The sequence below is a fragment of the Trachurus trachurus genome (assembly GCF_905171665.1).
Source record: "Trachurus trachurus genome assembly, chromosome: 10".
NCBI classification, from domain to species: domain Eukaryota; kingdom Metazoa; phylum Chordata; class Actinopteri; order Carangiformes; family Carangidae; genus Trachurus; species Trachurus trachurus.
In genome coordinates this window covers 14,945,463-14,964,768 of record NC_139894.1, presented here as the reverse complement: position 1 = coordinate 14,964,768, position 19,306 = coordinate 14,945,463, and the positions used below count along the sequence as shown (strand labels likewise).

At 41.3% G+C, this 19,306-nt stretch overlaps 1 protein-coding gene across 1 annotated transcript in view; it reads right to left on the bottom strand.

The window, feature by feature from the left end:
- The window catches only part of drp2 (dystrophin related protein 2), a 77,619-nt gene that overhangs the window by 19,836 nt on the left and 38,477 nt on the right, over positions 1-19,306 (bottom strand). The window contains exons 7-14 of the mRNA XM_083980650.1: positions 18,118-18,264; positions 12,020-12,098; positions 9,834-9,894; positions 7,825-7,886; positions 7,173-7,247; positions 5,565-5,766; positions 2,469-2,554; positions 123-280 (exon numbers count right to left, since the gene is read on the bottom strand). Of these exons, the coding sequence (XP_083836776.1) occupies positions 123-280; positions 2,469-2,554; positions 5,565-5,766; positions 7,173-7,247; positions 7,825-7,886; positions 9,834-9,894; positions 12,020-12,098; positions 18,118-18,264 (870 nt within the window). The remainder of the gene's footprint in view (positions 1-122; positions 281-2,468; positions 2,555-5,564; positions 5,767-7,172; positions 7,248-7,824; positions 7,887-9,833; positions 9,895-12,019; positions 12,099-18,117; positions 18,265-19,306) is intronic.

Genomic DNA, 19,306 nt, shown 5'->3' with positions numbered 1-19,306 from the left:
GTCTGCTGTAATAGCAATGATAAGTGGGTTTTCATTGTGCATATGCAAACTGTGCCTGCACCATTTCCTGTATCTGTGAGTGTATTTAGGCGTGATATAAATGTATTTGACTGTTTCCTTACCATGCGGAAACAGCTACGGACGCTTGGCTCCACATTGCTGCCCCCAAAAGCGGCGACTTCACCCAACTGGCGGGGGATCTGGATGGCTTCGTGGAGCAGCATGCTGAGGTGACGCTGGTCTGTCAAACCCCCCGGACCAGACACCTGACGGAATAAGTCTGCAGGAAATATAGTTATGCATCAATTATGCAGTAACTAATCTGATTATGCAACAGTGAGTGCAGCAGTGTTGATCGTCAACCACATTCGTATGCATGAAAAAATGCCATTTGCATTTGTATTATCATTATATCTGCATTTTTCCTCCACATCTACATATGTTGATTTAGAGCAATTGTATGTACTGCTATGCGCACTGGACCTTTCAAAATGTAAATAATGAATATTGTTCCAGACATTCAAATAATTTATAGAAGATGGTTTTGCAAAATAATAGCTTTGGCACAGACATAAAAAGTGTATGCTAATTATGTCAATACAACAGCAAGACATTGGGTTTTCATCAATTTTTTAACAACAGGCTTACCAAACTCAGTTTTGCAGAATAAAACTCACTTTAGTGACTTATAGACAGAGACAGAATCACTATAAGTGGTCTGGCTGGTTTGCTTGGAGATGAAAGAGCTGTCTAAGTGGAGTCGTGTCAGGTTCTCAATGAGGCCTTTACTAGGCTTGCTAGGAGTCAGCCTGTCGCTGTGGGGATGAATGCTGACAAGCGTGTGCGGGTGCTGCACAATGCCAGTGTTAGTATCCCATGTTTCCCTTTCCCTGTGTATTTCTTCAACCCTACAGGGACAATACTTGGCCTTAACCCCTGCATGCGAAACAGCCTCACGTATATAGTCCTCCTAACTACAGCTGCAGCGTGTTTGGAATCTTAAATGTTCATGCTGCGCTGTCTTTGACACAAAAGTAGAGTGCTTTGGGGAGACACAAATCCCTATTGTACAATTTGAAATATAAACTCTGCAATGAGATAATAAGATATTGTATTTCTGACCGACACATTGCTAAGTTTGTTTGTGAAGGCTTTAATATACTTTGTTACTTATATGAAACTACTTTTTTTTAGCAAGCTTTTGGTGAACATAAACAGTTGTGGCAAGATAGTCCTGAGAAATGTGTTACTACAGAGGGAAAACACTGATATCATCAAAATCATAATAATCGTAATCAATAATATATATTTTCAGGTACAGTCTATGAGCTGTAGGTAAACTTAGTCAGTGCCAGGATGCTAACATGCTGCCACAGTGCTAGGACATTTACAAGGTATAAAGTTAACCATGGTCCCCTTCTTAGTTTTGCATGTTAGTACGTTAATGGCTAATTAGAAGCATGATCCAAGAAAGAGTTGATATGAATTTCACTTTGCTGATATTTGGTCAAAGTACTGCACACATGAAATCCACCCAATAATAGCATAGGATACATCTGTCTGGACCAAAGCTGAAAAACAGACATTACCATCATGTGGCTATAACATCACAAAAGCAACATAATTAAAGTAATTACACTACTTTTTGGAACAGTAGCGACAAGTGATGACAAGCATATTTCTTTTCTGAAGTTCAGCCAAAGACTGGCAATGACGGAATAAATACCCACCATCTGTATCTCAAAGCGGGTTGATGCAAATGCTGCAGATTTATTTGCAAATATTATTCCATTGACGTCTGGTGCTGACAAAAAAATGTAATCATTCGGAGAAAAAGACAAACTGTTAAGGCCACCACATGTCTACCTGAACTCAGAAAAAGAGGAAAAAGAGGACTGAATCACCTCAGGGACCATTCAACTGAAGGCAGATCAGCTATCTTTCAGTCTTTCAAAGCTGACACAGATGGTGTACCAAGCATGAATAATCCTGGCATGGGTTGCCTAAGATCGTGTTTGAACTACAAGCTGTTCCAGGTCCAGCCATCATCAGCCTTATATTTACAGGATATTAGCAGTATGACTTGTAAACTGGAGTTACAATAGATGAGTAAAAACATATCCCAGACTGAGGCGGTGCACTAATAAAATGTGACAGCACAATTCAAAAAAAAGGAGAAGAGACAGGGGACTTAGCTTTTTGCTAGTTGACTTGTATAGAAAAATGAGAGTGGGAGCGATAGAACGAGAGTGTTCATGAATGGTGTCTTTGGCAAGCAATCCTTTTAAGGGCCCTAGAGTACTTTGTAGAAGTAAAGAAAGCTTTCTCCATTATGGCAGCAGAGTCATTTCCTCCATTAGACTAAGTGGATGTCTTTATGTAATACTGGAAATCATGGCCGTTTTGTTTTGGCTCATTGTTTGCAGATGAGGAGATGCATTAGGCACATGAGAAAGCATCAGACTCACATTTGTACTTCTCCTGGACGTCTGCGTTGCACAGGCTCACCAATCCCATCTTGAAGCTGAGCACTCGAATTTTGCCGTTTCGAGCGCTGGACAAGAAGAGAGGGGGAAAAAAAGCGGGGTTACGAGGTTAGAATTATTGAATGATGAATTATTCCAAAATCACAGTACACTGTGTCATGGTAATACATTCATAGGACGGCTGAGCCCCGCTGGGAGGGACAAAGTGTAGCGGGATTTTGTGGGTCAAAGCAGTACAGATTAGGTCGGTGCAACAGTGTGAAATTGTATTAGAGCACATCCAGAGGAACTAAAGGAACTTGATGAAGTGCTGTGTTCATGGGTTTATGCCCAGAAGAGCAATATAAAACATACATACACTCCAATGTCACAATTTCACTTACAGGCAAGTATACATGTTTACATATTACACAGAAACTCTAGAATAACACACACATATCCTACATTCGTGTGTTTCCTCAGCTAAGTAAATTGTCTGATGACTGGCGAATAGCTAAGTCTGTTGTGCCGTGACCTGTATCTAAAAACTGTTCTAGCTTGAAATAAAAAGGGACATAAGTGGAAGTAGCTGTGGAAAGGGTGGATTTGAGAGGCAAACGCATCGTCACTGTGCCTGTGAGGATTTCACAGCTCCGGTGCCAAAACAGCCAGGAGACATTTAGTGCTGAGCTGAACTGCATTGGAAGAAACCACAGGCTTATCGTATTAACGTTTGAATCATTAAGTGAGAAATCAATAACATCACATTCATCTGAGAACGTCAGATCAGTGAAGTATAAAATTGAATTAAAAGAGTGAGTGGGATTTCCAGAGCTGAATGTTGCTTTGAATGTCTTCAAAAGCAAATTAGAGACTGTGTTTTTTAATTCACCCACAGGTCAAAACACGATGAAGTGAAACATTACTCAGACCAGATCATTAGAGTCCAGAATATTGGAGTCACATGGAGAAGCGTGAGAAGGCATGAGGAGAGCATTACTGCGGCTCCTCTGACATAATCAGGGCCGGTGCGGGTCCAGAGGAGCTGGAGAGCGCGTGGGGACGACTGGCTGTCAGCACCTTTCACACACACTTTCTGCTGTGTGCCGCATGCCATCTTCAATATGCACCCCTACGCTGTCCCTCAGGGGACACGTCACTCCCGCAAAGCCTGGTAGTGTGACATGCCTCTGGAGGACACACACACACACACATACACATACGCACACAAACATATGTGTATATACAGAAATGCATATCCACTGGCATAAACAAACACACACATGAAATTGAACACACAAACACACACCTCATTCAGATTCACTGCTGCAATTTATTGGGAAACAAAAAGCAATTACTGAAATATATGCAGAGGGTAAAGTCTCTGATTGTCTCTCATTAGGAGCAAGTAGTTAAGAGCTACCAACCGCATTTACAGCACTCGTGGGTGTACTCCTGTATTTTTGTGTCTGTGCTTGGTGCTTGCTTTTTGAAGATGGCAGAAAAATAGTCAATCAGGAGCAAAGCTGGGGAGAATTTTTGTGTGAAAGAGGATTTGTTTCCGTTGTGTCTCAGAAGGGATGATTGGCCCTCGGCCTGGACATTGTTATTGGAGCTTTAGCCATGCTGAAGCTCTTTACAGATATGTGTACAACAAGCTATTGAACTGGTTACATCAATCTGCACACAGACCTCTGTTCTAGGACTCTGAGGATTTGTTCAAAACAGCTTTTATCGTAATGGTTTATAGTAGCATGAGATCACAAATATGTTCATTATGCACTGCGTGCGTGTATGTGGCATGTATATTCCTAATGCTTCATTATTTATATTCACGCTGTTTCTTATGGCCGAATATAAAATGACGGAGGTCTTAGCAGTGCTAAAACTGGCTCTGCAGCATTTCTAAACATGATACCGGCCCATCATGCTATACATCATCATAGCCACAGACGATAACTTACACGACATTTCTCGTATTTAATGGTCTTCCTGAGAGATTTAATGTTCATTAAGTATTAAATAAGAAAATAGGAGTACAAACCACCGGAGGGAAGGTTACAGTTCAGATTTACAACATCAGTCATATCTAAAGTAATAAAAACATGACCAATACTGATTCACTGCGGGTGAATACCTATACTAAATATAGTAAAATCCCTTCCAATCACAGATCGCTGCTCCTAGTGTTGGCTACAAGCCTAAATGCAAGAAAACTGAGAGATAAACAGAGAGAGAAAAATATAGTGTAGTATGTGGCACTAATGGATCTTTATATTTATGTGCACCAGGCATTGGTATGAAATCTCACGAAAAGCTGATTTTCCACCAACTTCACATCAGACTCACAATGAAGTGTTACTACTCAAAAAGTAGCAAAACTGATGGAGCAGAGCCAGAGATATTTTCTTTTTCTTTTTCTTGTGTGGAAACACATTCTCCTTCCTTGTCATAATCTAGTGTTTACATTCCCTGCTGACATTTTAGTCTGTGATTTGAATATGTAATGCTAGTTAGAGGCTAATGTGGCCTCAAGGTTCAAGCTGCTTCTAGCTTCAGATGAGCAGCTTGAGTCGTCTGGCAAACTCATTTCATTTCACTCTCTGACATGTTTTTCATTTTCTTTGTTTCCTGTAGTCTTTTATTTTCAATGTGTTATTTACAACAAAGACCTAACAACCAAAAACAGCATAATATTACAAGTCAAAAGTCCATCTTGCAGCAACCAAAGCTGACACAAGTGGCGTCCCTTCCTCTGAACAGCTCTCTCTCTCTGGGGCTTTATACAACTTCCACTTCCACAGATGAAGCAATACTCCTAAAGAGTTGTAGACTCTGATGTGTAAAATTGGAACAATTATCCTTTAAGTGGACATCTAAGTCCACAGCAAGTAGTTTAACCATCTTGGACTTAAATTTCTCAGGTGGCAAGAAACACAATTCAAAACGAATACTCAAGTCGCACAAACTCGATCAGACAATTGCACACTACATGTAAGCTGTGCTGTTTAAAAAAAATGATTTGATCCAGCTTTTGATCCAGAAATGAGTAGATTTTACATCAATAGGGGAATACCCCTCAGATAATAGCTTACCCACCTGTCGTACACGTTGAGCAGCCAGTTGAGACACATGTCAACGCAGAGTGGGATGTTGACCAGGATGGACCTCTCCTCCTCCAGCCGCTCGTACAGAGCCGTCAGACCGTGAATCACATCCACCACGTCCATCACATGCTCCGCCTGCTGCAGCTCCTGCTCCCGAAACACCTCCACCAGGCTGCTCAGCGCCACTAAATCCACTGAAAACAGATACAAGTTCCTTTATTAATTTATGATGTGATGCCAATAACTGATAAAGCACCAAAGCATACTGATGGCTAACAACACTAAGATTAATATGCACATTCATTTTCGACACACAAATACACACACATTGTAGGATCGACCTCCTCACCCCATTAAATAAGAGCATGAGCGACAGAGGTGCCTATTCACCCTTTTTGCCCACTTAAGCTCGACCAGATGTTTCAAGAGCAGTGACACAAATTTGATTTCGCTCTTCTAAACTAATTTGATGGCCCATCCCTTGGAGTGGAGCTAAAAGGGTGTCCGTTGATGCCAGGTATAATTGGATAGCACGATAATGAGGTAGAACAGAGAGAGGAGATAAGAGGAGTATTCTCAGGGTTGGAAGGGAATCACCTAAAAATGTATTTCTGATGGGCTCTTATGCAGCGCTGCTCAATCATTCACAAAGTGTGCAGAGCGACAGAGTGAGAACTCTGTGGTTATCAAGGCAGCCTGGCAATTAAATTCTGGAACAATATCAACTAGTAGACCAGAAGAGAGTGAGATAAGACAGCAGGGAAGAGAAAGAAAGAAAGAAAAAAGAAGAAAGAATGGGAGTCATTGAAAGAGGTTCTTTCACGGTGGACCGTGACTGTGTAGGTTGAGCTTTTATTACAGAAACCTGGCAAATGAAGGAAGGAAGAGGGAGCGGATGAAGGGTTGCAGAGAGAAAAGGAGGGAAGGCAGAGAAGGAAAAAGGAACGAGGGCGGACAATATGGCCAATATGGGCTCATCTGGGGTCAGCGAGTTGGAGCACTGCGGGTGATGAAAGATGGATTAGATTAAGGTGTCAAAAGCACAGAGATCGAGACAGAAAGGCCAAGTTTGAGGTAGTGAAAAAGTGAGAGTGATACAAATGTGAAGTAGGCAGATAGTAAGTGTCTGACCCGTGTAGGATATAACAAGTGCTGTGACCCTGACGAGGCACACATTCAAACCTCAACCAAACGGCAAAAACTAATCGTCTTCTTTTTTGTAACTCAAATGGACCGATTAATAGCTCTAATTACCTAGCAAACCAATGATCCAGGCCCTGATGAAAATGAAACAGGAATCCGGTGGTTGAGTGGTTTCTAGTAGCTCTTGGGGTTCATCAATACTTTTGATCACTGGATTTCAAATCTCATAGTAACGGAGAAGACCGAGAATATTTTCAACTCCATTTCCAAGTCGTGTAGAGGGGAGTAGTGGCCCCTTTGACAACCGAATAAAGAAGTGTGTCACAATTCTAATTCTAATTCCCGAAGAGAGCCTGTCATAGCAGATTACTGATGGCGCAGGATAACAGCATATCACTTAACCAGCCCATTTCCGTACTGGAAACAGAAAATACCATCAATGAAACTCCATACATACACCTCAGAGCCTTCTGAACCCGTCGCAGCTTCATGGCTGTTCTGTATGCTGAGAACTTGATGTTGTTCAGATCCGCTAATGGAGGTTGGGAGAGAGAGAGAGAGAGAGTGATAGAGAGAGATTAGAGCAATAAAAAGATGAGAGAAAACAAACCCATCCTACACCACTCTACTCGGTCATTGAGGAATTAGACATCACTATCTCCCCTCCTTGTTTATCACACCACTGCAGAAGTCATTAGGAGTGTACTGTGTTACTAATGTTATCTGCATGTGTGTGCGTGCGTGTGTACGTGCATGTGCAGACGTGTGTCTGTGTGTGCATGTGCATGCAACAGCGTGTATATCTCCCCTGAAAGCTCCCAGTGTCAGATCAGATTAACAGTAAAACACATGATGTCGTTTAATCACAATTAATTAAAGGCTAAGCGAAAAGCAATCACAGCGCCAGCAAATTGGGCCTCGTAGGTTAATGACAGTAGCGATGTAGTCCCTTAGGTGTTTGAAATACAGGGACCTTAACGAGCTGTGACAAGGCCCAGTGGTGCCGTGCTGCTGATGCTGCTGATGCTGCTGATGCTGCTGGGACCCAGTAGGGGTCTAGAGCTCAGGGTGCAAGACTCAGAGGACGCTTTAATTGTCTCCTTACTCACCGAGCGCTTGGTAGAGTTCTGTCATCTTTGGATGGTCCCAGCATGTCGTCTGAGCTTGATGGCTGGGAGACAAAAGGCAGAGGAGTTCGTGAAGCTGGCAAGAGAGGAGGTGCACGTTTTCAGGCCAGGAAGATCAAGGTAAAATGGAGCACAAATGAGCGGAGGGAGCAGAGACAGGCAGGTGTGACAAGACGGTAAAAGGAGTGAGATCAGAGGGGACTATGTGAGAGAGAAAGAGAAAAATGAGAGCGCAGGATAGGGCGGACAATGTCTACAAGAGATTTCAAGCCCTTTAAAGAGCAGACATATGGCAACATGATAAAGGAATCAGGTTCAGGCATCAAAGTGACTTCTCACTGCTGCTCCGCTACATGGAGTTACAGGAATGGCATAAAAACAACTAATCTGTAAAATAATAACAAAATAAATGAGCGAATGACAAAAAGGATAAATAAAAGGATACATTATTAAAAATGTATTGCTTTTGAATGTCATCTATTCATTTTACTTTTCCCCAATAAAGGAATTGTTGATTGGCTTTTTTCAATTGCTACTGAGAACAATAGAGTGAAAGCAAAATTAATAGGTAAAAGCAATTTTTATTCTTTCTTCTTTTATATTTGTCCACATTTTCTCTTTAGTATGTTTATACTTCTTATTTATTTTCTTTTTTCTTTACAGATCTACAGTGCCCTTCTTTTATAGCACTGCATATCAATAGCACATTGAAAAACATATGTTTACATCACATTCATAATTACACTACTACAGCTCTATGGGCACATTCAGAGACTGTACCATGAAAAAATAGATCCAATAAAAAAATGACAAGCGCAGCAAAATGACTGAGAATCCCCATAGCAGGAAGTCTGCCAGGACCCAGGGGCCTTTTAGGACAGCACTCATTGTTTTACCTGCGCAAGCTCTCATAGATTGGTACCCAGTGGAGTGCTACTCAGATACAACTCCCACCCCAACTGGTACAGTAATGTCGCCTATAAAGAACTGACTAGCCGACTAAAACGAGACCCAAGAGGTTCTATCGCAAATGATTAAGAAAATAAATACTCAAGGTCAGGAGAGGAACAAACTATACAAAAGCTTGTACTGTAGAGTCATAACATTGCACACATAAAGGTATCCTCTAGGGTATAACAAGACACCTACCCCTACAGTACACACAGACACACACACACAGAGTTCAAAGAGGTGAAATAGTATTGATGAGGCAAATAGATGAACAGATGAGCTCAGGCAAATAGGGTTCACAGAGGCTCAATAGAGTTCTTCTCTGAATCAAATATCTGTACAAATGTTTGGGCAGCAGAAACAGCTTTGAAACTCAAACTGTGCTTAAAGCAAAGATGATACATTATTTCTACTCTGACGAATCTACTCATGCTAATAAAACATCTAGCTTTGCAGGTTGAGATCAGTCGTGTCACGAGCTACGAGAATAATGGCACAGACAGAAAGATTACAGATTTTGTTGAATTTTTGTGGAAACTGTATGTTGAGTTATTATAAATAATCTGTTTGCCCTTGATACAAAAGCAATTGGTTTCAATAAAATAAATAGATAACAAGTGCTGTAATAGACCTTAATTTATCATGGACTATTGATTAAAAAAAGCTCCACTATGGTATCGTTTTTGCTCTTAAAGCATGCAGCACGACCTCTCGCTATTGATGAAAGTGCACCATCTGAAGCTGTTCCATTGGGAAGTCACAACTGGAAAAAAATAAAGAAATTATGCCCATCAGTCACACTAATAGATTCCTAATAATACTGCAGGAAATTATGGGGAGGAAATTATGGTCAAAGTTAATCTATAGGGAAAAAGAATGTAATCAATAATCTCCCCAGACACACAATGACTCATGCGCTGTCTCACAGAAATAACAAAATCCCCTTTAAAAAAAAAGAAAAAAAAAAAGGCTCCTAACCTGCCATGGAAAATGCACATACATCCTCACACTGCAGACCTTGACCGTGAAGTTGCACTTACTTGATGTAGTAGGGCACTTTGTTTGGCGAGATGGCACGCTCCCATGGTATCTGCACTGAACCTGCGTAAACACACAGAAACAAAATCAGTTTCAAAAAGAGCCAATGTGCACAATGTCCCTGACAGTGTGTCCAGACACCGTGCCCATTCAGATCTTCTTAACAGAGCTGCCATGGTGTACTACAGGTGCAGTAAAGCCAAAGGGATAGGTCTATTGTGTCGAGTTTCCACAGGGCATCGGTTTGTTTGGCACGGCCTAATAGAATACGGGGAGGGTGGAGGAGATGGGGGTTAGAGCAGTGTTTTAACCACGGGAGGTTCAGCTGAGGATCAAAGAGGACAGACTGAACTGGAAGAAACAGGAGGCAAATACACTGGTCCAGAGGAATTACAAAGGCATACATGCAACCACACACACACACACACACACACACACACACACACACACACACACACACACACACACACACACACACACACACACACACACACACACACACACACACACACACACACACACACACACACACACAGAAGTAGACTTGTAAAACCAGTAGTAGGCTACCAGTACTGTATTAAAGCAGAAGTAAGCGACCCGGTCGTTTTGGCTAATGCTGCGTTCCAGGCAGGCTTTTGAAACCGTAAATTACAGCTTCAAGTCACAACTTACGACTTTGTAGCGTTCCAGGCAACCCACTCGTGTTTTTCCGACCTGTTTTACCTGTGAAAGTGCACTATAACGGCCACTCGTAACTTCCGACCCGTGAACTCGTACCAGATCGAACTGGTACGACTTCACAGGTCGGAAAAACACGAGTTACGAGTTTCCTTGAACGCACCATAACAGTCCTCGTCCCTACGTCACCACATTCACAGCGTCCCTTGGCTGCACACACAGCCCTGCATGCCGTTCTCTCTCCTCATTGGATAAAAACTGTAGGATACGATAAATGTTTTCTCCTCGGCTCAGAGCAGAGCAGAGTGACTGACAGACCCGTGTTTCGGTCCAAACACTCTATGTAAGTGATTGCTGTCGGAAGATATAACTATTTAAGACTGGAATAGAAGACTGGAATAGCATGATGTATTATTTATTTTACATCACATTATATTTTAGTAGTGGCTTCATTTATTCCTCAACCTAAAGGGATAGTTCAACATTTTGTCAAATTGGCCCATTTTTAGGAAATATTTGATTCAGCCCTCTTGGACCTAAAGCAGTTTGAAATTTAAATGAAATTGATTCAGAAGTTCAGAGGGGAAACAACTTACAGAGATCTGGAACATGACAAGGACACTGAGCCAGACAAATATACATAAATTTATAGAGGAGTAAAAAATACATTTCCCCCTGAAATTGAGTAAAGTAGCACTAAATGGATGTGGTATAGTAAAGTACAAGTTCTTAAAATAGTAATGAAATACAGTACTTATGTAAAAGTACTCGGTTGTATACCATCTACCGATGCACAATAAGTACAATGTGCTCTATAGCATTTTACAGCTTGCTATTTAAACAAAATAAAGGCATTTTGGAACATAAAAAGAAACACAGTACATCCAGACGTTCCTGCAGAGTGCAGTGGGCTGCGGTGGCAGTGGAATAATGCTATATAAGCCCGAGTGTGGCATTTCTGAGCCAGCGTGACAGCAGTAAAACTGGATGGGGTTGGTGAGGACTCAACTCAAACACACAGCACGGCTTCAGATACACTTGCAGAGTGCCCCACCACACACAGCCTTTGCACTTCTTCATCAGTTTAAACTAGGCAAAGGCAATCACATTTGTCAGCCCCCCTGCTACCCCGCCCCCTGCTCTGTGCACTTTGAAGAGCAGCAGGTAAAGGAAAAGACAGAATTCACAAACATGTATCTGTGCTCAAATGAGAGCAATGACTGTTGTGATGAGCATCACTGGGGATGCTTATCGCAACAGTGAGCTGGAACTGATGAAGACAGATGAATAACGCCTGCCAGCTCCATCTGTAACCCAAATACTAATAAACACACAAGCACAAACGCCTGCACAGGAAGTGTTTTACAGCCTCACCACCACCAACCTGTCTTATACCTAACCTTCTTTTCATCCCGACCCTTCTACACTTAAAGACGCTGCCTTGGCACCGCATGGTGCAGATTGGTGCGACATGAGGTAGCAACTTCAAATAGCAGAAGAGGGCTCTTACTGGAAAGGAAGTGCTGCGATCCGGGGCCAAAGTCTCTATGTGCATCCTGGAGCTGCTTCAGCCGCTCCTCTATGGACCCCTGAAGACACACACACACACATGCAGAGTTAAATCAAAGGGAATCACGCTGTTCATCCCTCTCCACCACAAATCCCCACAATAGAGATGCAGACGGATCAGACCACCTGCTTCTCCTCCATTAGTTAACTGCAGAATATAAATTATGTCTTTTTCCTCTGCTGCCCCTCTTGAAGGACTTTGAAAGCCTTTGAAGAGCAGCAGGTAGGAAATGAAGACGGAGATTGCAAAATAATAAATTTCGTTGAAACGAGGACAGCGGCTCCTGGATGCACTGTCAGTGTGGAAAAGAGCTGCAGGAAAATATGAAGGAATGAGAGAGAGGGGAGGGTTACACAGCCTCACATGTGCCACGTCAATAGCCGTGGAGACTGAGTTGACAAAATTAAGTTTGCCACTGCCTTTGTAAAAGCATTTCACATCAGTTTTATTCCCCTCCAAATGGGATTTAGTTTGTCTAATCCTGGTTTATTTGAAATGTATTGGATTTGGCACATGAATCATTGTCAGCTGGATGTTTGAAACGTCCTCAAACAATGGGAGGTAAATCCACTCACGGTGAGGTACGGAGAGACAGATGAAGAGAGTGAGGAAAAGAAGAAAATTTGAGGGGTCTTTACAGACTTCAAAGAGAAGCACAGAGAGTGAGTCATGATGTGAGAAGTTTGATGTATTAAGTTAACATTTCTCAGTCTACACATACCATTGCTCCCTCAGCGGAAGATAAAACAATATAATCTGGAGCGTGATTTAAATTGGTAGGGACTAATAAAGAGTACTGTCATTTTGCTGTGGAGATGTTACTGCCAACTGTGCGGTGTTGTGCAATCTATTTGTTATACAGGCAATTTGGGCTGCCATAAGGAAGACAAATGACTAAATTATCCATGATCGACAAATATGAGCAAATCAAATTTGGAAATACATTTTTGCCGGCGTCGGAGAAGCCAAAATCAACAGGGCGCAGGATGTTGCTGGGATTTAGCATTTATCATTTTAATTAAGAGAGAAATGGGACACAGAGAGGGGCAAAGAAAAAGGTTCCTCCATTCTGCTTGCTTTCACACAAGATGTCAGGTCGGTGCATCTTATCGCGCTGAAATTAATTAATGTGGGTGACAGAGACAGCAGATTGTCCAAGGTGTGAGGCAGCATGAGGACAGCTGAGGTATACAGAAAAGTTTGCTTCTCCTCGATCCACAGCCTACACCCCCACCCTGAAAACACTTGCTACGCCTGCCACCGAAATACATCACTTGGGCCTTGGTGATAGCACAGACTGGTCCAAGATCTCCTGGTGACTATGGATACTAAAAGCCTTTTTTATTTTAACAATGCTGATCATCGGGGGGGGGGGGGGGGGGGGGGGGGGGGGGGGATTCGAGACTCACTTCCTTCCTGAATCAAAGACCAGAGTGCTTACTGAAGAACACATCATGCATCAAAGATTTAGCAGAATTATCCCGTAAGAGAACTTTTTCATGAAGACTCTTTCTACCTCCAACGCAAAGGGACATCACTGAGTTGCAAGATGAGTCTCAATTTCTGTTCTTTCTAGGTTGCTCTCTCTGAAAAAGAATGTGTAATGAGCCCCAACAATCCTTTCCTAAAATACATGGGACTGCGGTGGCAATTTGTATCTGATCCCTCCTTGATAATTCAGGCTCCAGAAAGTGTTTTACTGGAGATTTATGAATGCTTTTAACGATCACTTAAGCTCCCCAATGCATCATAACCCTTGTGAAAGAAATACTTTCAGACATTTTAATTGAAACAGAGAGAAGGTAGCCTACTGATGTGTATAAAAATAGGACTGACAGATGTTTCTATTTATATGTGAGCTTGTTCCATCCCACACAGAAGAAAAGTCTTCCTGTTGTAATGGATGAGAAGTACCATGCTGATGTTTGAGCAATGAGCACTTGAACATGTTCATTTTGGTCAAACGAGCGGCCTGAAAAAGGATCAGCACAGCTTGAAATAAACACAAGAAGCTTCAACAGCCTTTTAACAAGCTGTGCCCCAAAATCCACACTATTTACTAATTCTTAATATGATGTACTGCATGTTAATGATCAAATTATCTGTTAGTAAACAAACATATGAACATATCTGGTGTGATCCATTGTGGGGTTAAATCACACTCCACATGGGTGTAAAAGAAACTTACCCCCTGCTCGGTTTCCCCATATTTCCAGTCTCTCAACTTGATCAAAAAAGGGCATAAAAATGCTCCAAAAAACATAACTGAAATAGATAAATTAATAAATAAATACTTCACCATTTTAAACTGACAGGAATTGTCACAATAAGTGTCAGATGTCAGTCAAACTGCAGCTTTGGAAAGCAACAGTTCTTTAAACTTCACTGTAATAAAAAAAAAGAGGTGTACATTGTGGGACCATAGTGTGTATCATCAACGCATCCAAAAGGAACTGTATTTTTGTGTGGAGGTTTCAGGACACTTTTTTTTGCCACTTCTCATGTATGATCACTATGCAGATCAAAAAACAAAAAACAATTTACAACAATTTACCCTGAGGGGGAAATTAATGTCTGTAATCAGCTTTTAAAACAACATACAGTACTTGAGACTCATGATGACGCTAAAGAAAAGTCAGGGAAGTCATTCAAATATATCCAGTTGGGGTAATAAATGTCTGTATAACACTCCAATTAATACAGTACTTGGTGTTAAGATATTTCAGACTGGACTTCAGCTAATTTCTGAAAGCTCTGGCATGCAACTCGGTCTAGCTGTGATAAATTGCTACAAATAATCCGACAGGTTTCATTCAGATGACAGAGGCTTAGCTAAAAGAATTATCTTTATTCAAGAGCGCACAGAAAAACCCTGGTATAAACCCACAGTGAGTCCATCTATGCTGATCTTCTCTGTTTTGTTGCTGTCTTTTATGCTCATGACCTCTTCCATTCTGGAAAACTTCATCAAGTGTACAAAGTTGATACCAGAAACTCATCTGTGAGAAGTGTTGAAGGAATCCTAATATTGCCTCTAAAGAGAGAGAGAGAGAGAGAGAGAGAGAGAGAGAGAGAGAGAGAGAGAGAGAGAGAGAGAGAGAGAGAGAGAGAGAGAGAGAAGAGGCGAGGCTAGAGTGGCAATTAAAAAACATCATGACAAGGCGACGAGCGACAAGCTGGGAAGGTGTCATGAAGGTTATCGAATGGGAACAGGGTGTTCTCTCGTGAGGTGTGGGGAAGGCTGAGTGGGGTTTGTTGTGCTTGTAGGAGTGCCACAGAGGTTTCTGATGGAGGACGCAGCCTAAGCTTGGAGGTTGCACACTTCAGAGTTGTGGTAAAGCTCACTGGTTAATGCATCCATACCTCCAGTAAAGCATCAAGGGCAAGTTCAGTTCAATGAATCTGAAACACTTTATTTTTGAAATTTTTAAGAGGCTTTACTGTAAGTGCCTTGAATGCATAACATTCATGTCAGCGCGCAGTTTTCATTACATTTTCATCATTCATTCATCTCTACTGCTTTTCTTACATGAACTTTTAATAAAAATACTAAAGATCTAGCTTGAGCAACGACTCTACACAACTAGGGAAAGTGATTAAAAAAAAACAACCTTTGTTAGGAAACAAGCCCATAATATTTGAGTGCGAGTTTACTACAATATGAATTAAATCTTAAAGGCCCCATGGCATGAAAAATGTGATTTTGGTTATTTTTTCGTGCTTGGGGAGGTCTCTGGGCCACGTATATACTGCCCCATGCATCAAACTGGTCATAAACGGAGAAACACACACCGCCCATTTGTAGGAACATTCTATTTAAGACGAGCAGATAGCACTTCCTCCTTTCTGTGATGTCACACACAAGGTAACTCCGCCCACCGTGACCAGTTGTTTTTTTTCAATTTGTATGAATGCAGCTTAGGTTTCAGTTACTTGCCTGTGATTGGCCCGACCACATGCCACTCTAAAACAGTCAGCCAATCAGAGGAGAGGTTCTCATTCTCTCTTCTGATTGGCCAAATGACCTGTGCCTGTTAGAACTCCAGAAAGAGGCAACAGAAAGGGGCAGTAGAAACATTATTAAGCAGATCACAGGTACTCAAAACCAATGATGCATTTTGTTAAGGATATCAGCAGGTAAATAAACCCAGAGAAAAGTGCACAGCATGGGGCCTTTAATACTTGCTGCAGCTGCTTCACTATAAATAACCTGTGTGTTACTGTCTGTTACTGTGGCAGCTGCAGTAAAATGCTGGAGAGACTAATGACAGTCACTGGTGTTACTTTAACCAGAAATCGAGGTCCATCTTAATATGTATTTAAATATTTTAAATATTAATGATAAAGAAAGAAAAAGGAGGGATGTGGGAGACTTGAGGAAGCTGATGGAGACAAACTAGCTGTTGGGTAGGATCTGAACCAGGATGATGGAGCTGCTAATGTTTTGTCCACAACACAGATACTCTTTCCACAAGCTGATGTCAGACATTTGAGCCTGGAGCTGGCTGTCCACAGTCCGCTCATTTTTCACCACAGGTTCAGCAACTGAGATAAACCTCTGTAAATCTCCCCTCACGCCCTCATAAACACCTTTGCTGGCCATGTCTTATGTTAACAGACCGTATGGTTAAACATGATTAACTACAAATCACTTTTGCTTTATGTACTGTGCCTTCACAAACCATGCTTCATAGAGGAATTTAAGTGAATTTTGTGTACCATTCAAGGCATCCTCTTTTTTCATTTCCATGCACCGTGATGGCTTATAAAACATAAGGAATAACACCTTAATTGATTTGAAATTAACTGAGATGAACAGGTGCAGTGGCGCTGTAGGAAAACTAAACCCAAAACATGGTGTCCTGGTGGTGTGAGCTTTAAGAAACTTGGGATCTTTATGTCATGTGATCTTAGTGACTTTTACCTAATATTAATATATATACTTACTGTATATACTTATTCATCTGTTTTATTGTCTTGTTGTCGGGTACACCTGTACATGCACGCATTAAAGCAGAAGTAAGCGATCCATTCGTTTTGGCTAACTTCTTGTCAGCAGATGGAGTTAGCAGTCCCCGCCCTCGTCATGGATCTATTGGTCCTCGTCCCTACGTCACCACATGCACGCGCATCCCTTGGCTGCACACACAGAGAGGACCGCCCCTTTATGCCGTTCTCTCTCCTCATTGGATAAAGGTTGTAGGATACAAGGAAAGTTTTCTCCTCGGCTTACAGCAGAGCAGAGTGACTGACAGACCCGTGTTTCAGACCAAACACTCTATATAAGTGATTGCTGTCGGAAGATATAACTATTTAAGACTTATATTAACACAAACATTCCGCTTACTTCTGCTTTAACCCTCAGAGCATAGATCAGAAGTCCACTAGAACTGTCCCCCTTTTCATTAAATTGTTAAATCATGATATTGTTAATGTGTCTAGTTGTTTAATCTTTCTGACACATTTGAAATAGTATGTTTTCTTGTCTTTTCTTGTATTTTCTATGCTTCTTCTATTATGAATGTGATTGAAGGATGTGCGTAACAGAACCACTCCCCATTTCAAAGAGCTTCTTTTCACTGTTTATTATTTAATTCTAGAAGTATGATATTGTCAATGTATCCATTCATATTTATCTCTCTGACACATTTGATATGTTAATTATGTAATTTCGATGGGATATGTGTCATTTTGTGTAATGATTTTGATTGGAAGCTGGTACGTAATGCAGCCATGTGTGCCACGTAACTGCATCTGTGCAGTCTGCATTTAAATGTGAATAACATTGTTGTGGCTGGAGAGCTTCTCGTCACCAACATTAACCTTCATTCATCCCCTGAAACAAACCACTGTCCTTCACAGGCCCAAGCAGACATCAAACAGTTGTAAACCTGAGGGGTTGGTAACATTAGAGCCTCATATAAACTCATATTCTACATTAGGGCAAATGTAACACATGAGATTTCTCTTTAAGGCCTCCCTTCAATTTGATGCTGACAATGTCAAACACACAGCACAGCCCCGGCAGTGAACCCTACCTGAAGCACTTTCCATCTGCTGTTGAGATGCTCCAGGGCGCGGGCATTCTCCATTGACAAGTGGACGTCAGAGATTGCCAGCTGGTGGGCCAGATCATTGATGTGCTTCATGCCCTCCTTAACCTGGGTCAGCTCCTCCTTAAATAACTGCAGCAGAACGAGAGAGTGATAGGAGGAGCAAGAGGAGCAAAAGGGGCAGAGAGAGGAGCATGGAAAAAAGAGCAGTGGAATAAATGAGAGAGATAGAGAGCCAGATGAAATATATTAAAAAAAATCTTATACCAGAAAAAGATCAAGCACAGGTGGGGAAAGAGAGCAGCACAAATATCCAGTCTGGACAAAACTTCATTCAGATTATGTAAATAACTAAAATCAATAGAAACGTAATCCACTGCAGTTTTCAGCTCTGCTTTAGAAGCTCCTGGCAGCAACGATGTATTAACTTCCTAAATCAAAGAGAAAATATTATGTAATGATATTGGATGAGAAGCAGCTTCTGTTCATAGTCGATTGTAAATGTGAACAAAGAGGAAAATAATGAAATTTATACAGCAAACTGTGTCTACCTCAGGATATACTGCAACAATTACAGAATGTGAGTGCGTGGGCAGCTCAGGCATGCACATGCTGGTCTATTTACAAATCAAATTTGCACTGGTGGGCGGATGTAATCACGTTTTAAAAATTCCTTTTAGTGTGTGAAAACTTCTGCTGTTGACGTTTGAAAAGCTCCACAGTGCCACACTGTTAGCTGAGCTAACTTACAGCATGTCTAAAGAAAAAAGTTTAAAAAAAAAAAAAAATTCTAACAAGCAAAAACAATATCTTTATTACATAAATAAAAGATTGGGTGTGAGAAATATTATGCACCGATGGAAACTAGTGAGCTACATGGCAGCGAACTCAGCCCTAGGACAGCCTGAAGTCACATGTTTTTGTGGATTATGTCCCTGTTTTCCTTCCTCAGGGTGCAACTTGAATGACAGTCATGTGGATTCATGTAAAAAATAATTTAAAATCAACTCCAGCAAATAAATATTGCTGAAATCTAGAACAGATTTCCTGTTTAAAATTATGGATTATATATTGTGCGAGCTCATGAACTATATGAGTGAAGATCTGACACAATTCAGCCACTCAACAGAAAATTAATTTGCAACCATTTAAAAAAAAAGAAGTAATTAACAGT